General features: G+C 48.4%; 1 protein-coding gene across 1 annotated transcript in view; it reads right to left on the minus strand.

Moving 5' to 3' along the window:
• Positions 1 to 1,209: 1,209 nt before the first annotated feature.
• The window catches only part of sspo (SCO-spondin), a gene marked incomplete at its 5' end in the record, with an annotated part of 92,300 nt that continues 84,389 nt past the window's right edge, over positions 1,210 to 9,120 (minus strand). Inside the window, 4 exons of the mRNA XM_080020094.1 lie at positions 1,210 to 1,404; positions 2,611 to 2,761; positions 6,041 to 6,171; positions 6,899 to 6,959. Coding sequence (XP_079876220.1) covers positions 1,382 to 1,404; positions 2,611 to 2,761; positions 6,041 to 6,171; positions 6,899 to 6,959 — 366 coding nt within the window. The 3' untranslated portion in view covers positions 1,210 to 1,381. The remainder of the gene's footprint in view (positions 1,405 to 2,610; positions 2,762 to 6,040; positions 6,172 to 6,898; positions 6,960 to 9,120) is intronic.

The raw sequence follows: 9,120 nt of genomic DNA on the forward strand, positions 1-9,120 counted from the left end.
TCTGCGCGGACAGTGAGGCGTGTTGGTGAGCTTTTCCCTCAACTCCCTTATTTAGTCAGGGAGAGAGTGCCTGGGAGGCGAGGAGCCTGTCACGGCAGCGCCCTCCTTTTTGATGGCTCCCAGCCTGCCGCGCTCTTTACTTCTCTCACTAATGTCTTTTACTTTGTCGTTACTTTGTTTAACTCCATTTACTATTTTTTTTTTTTTTTTTCTTGTTCCAGATGCGTTTAAGTGGATAAACAAATAACTCGGCTCGGATGAAGGCCTTGCACATGAATCCATGCGTTCTGAACACTGTTTTACATACAAACGCCAAAAAGGCCCGAGAGGGACCGAAGTGTCGGTGCTCCTATGTTTAAATCACGCGAGAACAGAGTAAAAACTGAAGCCAACCTTTGCGGGAGAAAGAAAAAAAAAAAAAAAAAAAAAGGTTAGAAATTGACAGCGGGCTTCTTTATCTTTATCTGGCACAAAATGTTTATCGACACTGGGAAGAGTTGTATTAAAGAGTGTTTAATAGCAATGCGTGAAAACCAACGGAAGCAACATATCCTGACATCTTTAAACGGTTGACTTAGATAATAACATTAAAAAAAAGTTTCCGACATATTAGAGATGGTATCTGGGTGGTATAGGTCCTGCCATCGCTCGTTCTTTTGTTTGACAAACACAAGAGGGAAGAGCCGGTACGGGGTCGGGGAACGGCGGCGTCGGAACAAGAGCCGCGTAATTATCAAGAGTGACGTGCGATGACGAACGGCGCCGGAACACTAACGCGATGCAAGGTCCCCCTGCGTGTCCGTCATCTCTTCGGCGGTTGTCACGTCGTCCAATCCTTCCTGACCTTCTGTCTGTTCTCAAGTAACAGGCGTTCATCCGTCTTGGCCCTTCTCTCTCTCTCTCTCTCTCTCTCTCTCTCTCTCTCTCTCTCTCTCTCTCATCTCTCTCTCTCTCTCTCTCTCTCTCTCTCTCCTCTCTCTCTCTCTCTCTCTTCTCTCTCTCTCTCTCTCTCTCTCTCTCTCTCTCTCTCCTCTCTCTCTCTCTCTCTCCTCTCTCTCTAAGGGAGGAAGTCATGGCTACAAAGGGAGCTGTCCTCATAGTGAACAGTTGTCTCAAACCTGGTGAAGAAACCAACAGATCCCTGCCTACCTAGTTATCGCTGAAGAGGAATGTCTGTACTCTTGCCGCCTATTTACGGGCTGACTGATTTGTCTGTCTGGTTTTCGGTGGTTGTTTTTTTTTGGTTCCTTTGTGATCCGGTTGCTGCTGCTGTGACATGACTTACTGCAAATAAAGGAACCTTAAAAGTCAAAATCTCTCTCTCTCTTCTCTCTCTCTCTCTCTCTCTCTCTCTCTCGCTCTCTCTCTCTCTCTCTCTCTCTCAGCGTCTGGAGAGATCCCCTCCTGTAAAAAAAAAAAACAACAACATGAGAATCCAAACACATGGCAGACGAATAAGGTTAGAAGCCACTGTAACAAAACCGCCAAAGCCGCCTCATGCGTTCAATCAAACACGTTTTCCTGACACTCCGAAGTCAGGGTGGAGGGAGGGAGAGAACGCGAGCGTAGAGACGTATTCTCAGTGCCACTGTGTGGGCGTGTATACGTCTGAGAGTACACGTGCCTGTGCATTCAAAGGGGAGAGAGAGGGAGAGAGAGAGAGAGAGCGAGAGGGAGAGAGAGAGAGAGAGAGAGAGGGAGAGGGAGGGAGGGAGCGAGAGGGAGGGAGGGAGCATGAATCGTGAGTTTCTCTTTTTTTCTGAATGTGCATCTACACGCCATCAATGATTAATCTCCGCACCAACCGATTCAGTCGGATGCGATGTGGGCTGTAGTGGAGCTGGGCGGGTGGAGTCGGGGTGGGGGGGGGGGGGTGGGGGGGGGGGGGGGCGTCAGTTGTTCTGTCTGACATGCATGTGGGGTTACATCCAATTAACTGATGCAATCAGCCATGTTGATGAATGGATTAGCACATAATTGCCTCCGAGCTGGGGATACCCCCCCCACCGACTGAATTATTCATGGGCGGGGCGGGGCCAGACGTACATGTTTCGAAGACGAGGGAGCATCAAAAAAAATGGGCACCGTGGTCAGCTCTGTGTGCGTGGGCATACAAGAGTGTTTATGTGGTGTACTGTTGAGAAACGATAGTTGGAGGGGGAACAGACAACCACAACAACAACAACAGCACAACCGTTGGGGCCCGGGCCAATTACCGCGCAAAACCATTTATCAAAGCTTCCTTGAGCCAGTGTGTAGGGATGAATAAAGCCTTGAGGTGACGCGCGAGTCCGAATCCAAGTGGAATTTATTACTCCAGTCCAACATCGCGGTGAGGAGCCTCCAACGGCTCCGCGGGCCCACATTCGGAGGACAGCCCGGCTGTTTGAATGGGTTGTGCGAGCCGTCAGGAGGGGCCCCAGGGAGGCCCCCACGCTGCCACACACGCCGCGTGTTCACCGGACGTCTGAGTTTTCACGTCGCCGTTCAACACCTCAGCATACGAGCGCCATGTCCCTTGTCAAATTAAAGAAAAAAGCGTGACACAGATGTGCGGGCGCACGCGCCCGCCCACCTGCCCGCACCCGCATGCGGTGTTGCGCTATACACCTTGGCAGCTGGTGCACTCGCAGCTGTGTATGATGGGCAGGACCACGGGCTCGCTCTCGCCACTCTCGCACCGCAGGCTGAGGAAACGCACGGGGTTGTCGGGATCCAAACGGTAGCTACAGCACTCGCACACCGACTGGAGGTAGGGCTCCTGGAGGGAGGGAGGGAGGGAGGGAGAGAGAGAGAGGGAGGGAGGGAGAGAGAGACAGAGGGTTGGTTGTGAATGGTGCAAATAGGAGGGGAGAGGTGGCAGGGTTAAGAGAGCAGAGAATTTGAATATTATGAATCGCGTTCCTTTAGGATTGTTTACAGTACACACACACACACACACACACACACACACACACACACACACAAAAAGTAAAAACCAAGATTGAAACAATAAATGAATCAATGAGAGAGTGGAGAGAGGAATAAATTAGGAAAATGAGGGAGTGGAGGAGTAGGGGGGTCAGAGGGAGGAGGGGGGGTGGGGGTTAGAGGAATGGAGGGACACAGTGGAACAAAGGGGGGAGGAAGGAGTCGAGGAAAAGAAAGGGAGCGTGAATGAGTGAGGCACAGAAATAGTCTGTGTGGTCGGCGGCTAAGAAACCGTTTCGCTCGGTGGCTGGTTCACGGTTCACCTTGCTGGTGATTTGGTATTTCAGGAGATATTAAAGTGGCGATCCATGAGATCGTCCGTGTTGGGTGAGGTCCCGGAATTCCGTCCAAAGTGCACCCTTGTGTTCTTGAAGGTACGCCTTCCTCTGATCGATTGAATCGATTGAGTGAAATTTTCTTTTTCCTCGCTCACTTGAGGCGGTGGGGATATTTTCGGGGATATTTTCAGTTTACTGACCACGACTAGCTGCGCCGCTTCATGACATTCAACGGGGCTGCCTTTCGCTTCTGGCATGGGCCTGATAAGATAAGATGAAATAGGTTAAAACGTGACTTAATCCCCCAGGAATTAATCCCCGGAGAGAAAGCCATCGTGGCCTTCTTGCCGAGAAAGGCGGCCACAAATTGTTATTTGAGTTGTTGGATGGTAGGTGCTGGCATAGATTTGCAAAATAACCAAACCCCACCATGCTCTGGGAGTGGGTGGTTGCCAGCCAATATATATTGTGCAATATTATTAATCTACACAAGGGTAATCAGACAAAAACACAACGCAATAGCTCTTTAAAGATCCTTGAAAGGGTCTTTGAGGAGCCAAAAATGGTTCTCGCACGGCTTGCTCCGCCGACGAGGCACCGTTTTAACTTCTCGCCGGCAGCTTTATCGTTCGGTGTGTAGTTTAGCAGAGTCAGCGGGAGCGACGCAGGGTGACGTGGGGTTAAACGACAGGTAAGAGGTACAGAAATAAGGGGTGGAGGGAGAATGCAGGAGTCACCGCTGGAAAAAAGAGATCGCTCATTAAACCCCAAAAAAAGGTTGAGAATGCAATGCAGCCGGTCGATCAACAAAATTATTTCATTTAATTAATTCGTTTGCCATTTAAAAAAATAAATACCAACCTAACTACATATAATTAGAGAAAAGACGGTCTGTTGTTAAGGTCCCTCATTTCCAAAGTGACAACATTTTAAATACGAGGGGCAGAGATTTATTTATGTATGTAAAATCCCTCCGAGAGAGGAGCAGCATCGCTTTTGAACACTTGAAAGTCGGCGACTCGGGCGTAGCGACGTCTCCCCCCCCCCCCCCTTTTCTTCCCCCGTAAGTGTCCAATTAAGCAGAGGTGGAGAGCAAAGGCAAGGACAGGATATGCAGAGGAGCGGAGTAGGAGCGGCGCGTTGAGGGGAAGACGGCTGACGGATAATAAGGTGGATGAAACCAGAGAAAAGGGAGGCCATTAGAAATTCCCAGTTAGTAGAGCGTCATATTTTGAAAGGTCAGCAGAATGTCTTTCTGTGTATTTTGTGCGTGTGCGCGCGTGTGTGTGTGTGTGTGCGTGCGTGCGTGCGTGCGTGCGTACGTGCGTGCGTGCGTCTGTGAGAAAACTCTATTTGAGCAAAACCTTTTTCTGTTCCCGAGAGCGTGCTCAGGCTTCTGTCTCTCTCCCGGCAATCAATGGAACGGAAACTCTGATCGGACGCCGGCTCCACCCTGACTCTCTGCCCCCTTGGTTACCACGGTAACGGGCACCGGGCGACACATTTAGCTGAGCTGATGTTTTGTTTTTGTTTTTTTGGGGGGGTTGGAGTGTTTTGCTCAACCGGCTCGCCGCGCGGCCGACTCTATTTTTACCCCGAGACGGTGTCGAACTTGAAGGAGGAAACAAAGTTACTATGGTAATAATACATGCTCCATGGCTCCAGGATGAAAAGAAAACAGATGAGGCTGAGAGAGTTTAGTGGCAAAAAATTTATAAAAATAAAACAAAGCAAAGCACCGTGAGGGGTGCTTACATGTCTCTCGCGTTGAAATGACTCGCGGCCGAGCGGGGAGGTCGGTGAAATTCCAGTGTCGTTTCTTTTTTTTGATGTTGCCGTTGCTCAGTGTTATGACGCTCGTGCTGACTTCCCCTGTCACCGTTGAGTGATTGTGTTTTACATTAGTGGTCTAAAACAGGCAGAACATCTTGACACGGGTGCGGTGCCAGTGTGACTGCATGATAAATCGTTGGATATCATCGCACCCATCAGTTCTCCACATATTCTAATCAGGGGTATTAATCATGAGCAATACAGCAAATTATTTAAAGGTACCACATCTGTGCTTAGGGGGCTACTGCCCGTGCCGTCACCCCCAAACATCGTTGTTTCATTCTGAAAGTGAAGTATTTTTTATTATTATTTAACAATTAATCATTCCTTCATGAATACCCCCCCCTCATGTGTGTTGCTGATGTTTTTCATTTAAGTGCCTTTAACAGGGTTCATTCTGGCAATACAATATGAAATTCAAGGACTTTTTCCAAGCACAGTTATTTTAATTTTCAGGGACTTCGCGCAAAACAAACAATACATTTTCAAAGTGATCTTTATTAATAAAAGTAATATATAATTTTAGTCTCATTGTCTATTATTTATATTCGTATATCTATGAAAATGTTAATGTAAAATGTTAGTGCGTCACAATTTGATGAACAAAACCAGGGGGAACATCACAAGTTTTCAACGATAAACTCAACAATCATTTTTTGGACTTCAAGCACTTCAGCACAAAAGGGGCCTTTTTAAAGGCTTAAACTTTCCTAGGAGGAAATTCAAGGACTTCAAGCACCTCGAGGACCTGGTGAGAACCCTGCATTTGGGTGAGTATGAACCTTGGTATCAAAACATAACATACAGTATACACACTACAGTATACGACACTGTTGTCTCTGAAACTATCGTATGAGATCGATAACACTTTATTAATCCCTGGGAAGAAATGAAGGGTACGTAGCAGAGGTCCTGTCAACCATACAATACATAGTGTGTGTGTGTGTGTCAGTCCGTACCTCCAGGATGACGTCGGTCCTAGACAGACAGCGCCCTCTACAGAAGCTGACCTCCACGTCGGCCAGGTGGCAGCCCCTCTTGGTGATGTTCCTGACCTGCGTGTAGCGACGACACTCCGCCTCCGGCTCGCCTGGCGGGGAGTGCAAGGGGAAGGGGAGGGGCGACGGACAGAAAACGTTTGAAAGAGAAGCACGACAGGACGGAGAGAACTATTTTTGGGTCCACGTGTGTTTGGATTGCAGCCGAAGAGAGAGAGAGAGAGAGAGAGAGAGAGAGAGAGAGAGAGAGAGAGAGAGAGAGAGAGAGAGTCCGTCTATTCTGGAAAAGCACAGTGACATTGGTGTGCCCTCTCAGCCTGGCGGAGAGAGAGAGAGAGAGAGAGAGAGAGAGAGAGAGAGAGAGAGAGAGAGAGAGAGAGAGAGAGAAGCACACACACCAAAGCCCTAAAGTGGGCTAAGTAATGTAATCTCAAACTAATTGGGTATGGTGAGATTTCCCCCTGGGATTAAGGACGCAAACTTAAAAGAAGTTGATTTTATTTTTTTATTTTTTGAATATAAACTAAATACGACAAGGATATTACGAAACTTACAGTTGCGTATTTCTGAGCACTAACTTCAGTCTAGCTGAAGACTTTACTCATATCGGGGTCTAAAAACAATCCCGTCTTGTGTGAAGTGCACTGTGAAGAACTGGGTCATTAGCTCCAACGCTGACTTTCGAAATCAACGCCAGTGCTGCACTTTTTTCTTTTTAACCACAAAAAGATGAGGTATCTGAAGTGTTTTCCAAATCATTGGTTTAGTAGTTTTCGATTCTTTACCTATTCTGGATCGACTGTAAATAATGGAACTGACCTGGAAAGGTCTTCCTACAAACGGGACAGCAGTCACCAGGTTCCTCCACCATGACCTCCCCCTGAGAGAGAGAGAGGTGGGGGGGGGGGGGTTCAGGGGCAGAAAAATCAGAGGAAACCAAAGGGAAGTAGAAGAAAAACAAAAGCAATAACATTTTTTTTTTCACATTTTAACAAGGGCAAGAAGACATCAGAGCTTAGGGTAGGCTATATACAAAATTCCGTGGGGAGGAATTCAGCACCAAAGCTTTAACATGACCAAAAAGAGAGCGTAGAGCAGAGAGGGAGAGAGACGGGGAAAGGGAGGCGACCGGGAGCGATAACGGACTGTAGCACCTACATCCAAAGCCAGATTCGGGAGGAGTTGATGGGAGGAATTTACCAAGAGAGACAGACAGAAGGGCAAAACCCAAAAAATACAGGGCGACGGTGGGAAACGGCACAGCAGAGACAGAAAAGGAGGACGAAGGAAGGAATACAAGGTCATAATAGTCGAAGGTAAGAGGGAAGAGCTTAAACAGTTTGGTACTCCACAGTCTGATGGCCGTAGAATACTCCGGGAGGTTGTTCAGCGGCAAAATCGGCAAAGGCGACTTGGGTACATGTAACGTTTCCAGATTTTCAGTATCCTCTGCGCACACGCAAAAATCTGAAGACAGAGAACAGAACGGACGCACCGCGGTACTCCTGCACCAGCGAGAATGTCTTTTTTCGACGGCAAAACGAACATGGACGCTGCACAGCTCGCCGCCGTTGGTTGTTTGTGCAGCGAACTCGCAGCGCTGACGTGATACACTGATCAGACCCTCGTGACTCTGCCGCCACGCCACGAGTTGCTCCTCCATTTGACAAGTCGACAGTCACCCTCCTGCCGCTTTCTTGGGCTTCGCCGCCATGCGGGGAATTCCCGTTGCGGTTTGAGGCTTTGACCGGCACACGCAAAATGATTGTGAAAAGACCAACCCTGCTAGTGTCTGAAATCATTGCCAAATCGGCCTTGAAAAAATAAAAATAAAAATCACATAATGTGGCCCTCGCTTTACCGCTCTATATGAACCTGAATGCATGCAGTGATAGATTGAGGCCAGAGGCAGAGCGAGACGGAGAGGGAGACAAATAGGTAGACAGAAACAAGAGAGAGAGAAAGAGAGAGAGAGAGCGAGGGAGAGATAGAGAAGCTTTGAGGGAGAGAGGAAGAGATCCAGAACATTCAGATGAGTGGCAGGGTGTCCCGCGGTGTCCCGTTCTGAGAATAGCTGCTGCTTGCACTCTGAGTCACGCTGTCCCACACACACGCGCGCACACGCACACACACACACACACACACACACACACAAACACACACACAGAGGCTAACAGCAGGCATCAGCACCTCTACCATCATCAGCACTAACCTACACTCTAGGGCTCCACTGAACCTAATCATGTCTCAGTTACAGACACACATACACACTCATTCCCACTCTCTGCTCATCAAAGGCACACACACACACACACACACACACACACACACACACACACACACACACACACACACACACACACACACACACACACACACACACACACACACACACACACACACACACACACGCCTCCTCATCTACTTTGCTCTCCAAAAACTCACAGACCGCACACATCAAGCCCTCTACGACCACCAGTACTAACCAGAAATTGACCACAACATCGGTTCTGAGTGACATACACATACACATACACACACACACACACACACACACACACACACACACACACACACACACACACACACACACACACACACACACACACACCGCAACTATTCACCCTGAGGCTTAGTCCTCCCACGCGGTGTATCCCACAGGGCTGGATGGAGCCCACTCACCGAGCGAGGTCGGTTTTGGGGGGGGACGGGGGGGGGCCTGTTTGTTTGTCTTACTCTACAGAGGGGCGAAAATGTAAAGCCTGGCCATTGTTTAGAAAGCTGGTGAACAGAAAACCATTGGCTGGTTCATAGCAATGGATTCCTGACCTTTTGAGTTTAATCTAAATCAAGGAATTTAAGGTTAATGAAATGTGCATCTCCAAAAGGCTCCGTGGGACAGATGGTCGGAGCTAAGCGTGAAGAGAATGTGCCAGCGGGGCTGAGTGCATGCAAGCGGAATATCGGACCCAATGCATTTCCACTTAATTGTAGTTACTTTTTTGCTTGTTTGTTTGTTTAGAATCTCTAGAATGCTCATC

Source organism: Zeus faber (assembly GCF_960531495.2).
Source record: "Zeus faber genome assembly, chromosome: 19".
NCBI lineage: Eukaryota > Metazoa > Chordata > Actinopteri > Zeiformes > Zeidae > Zeus > Zeus faber.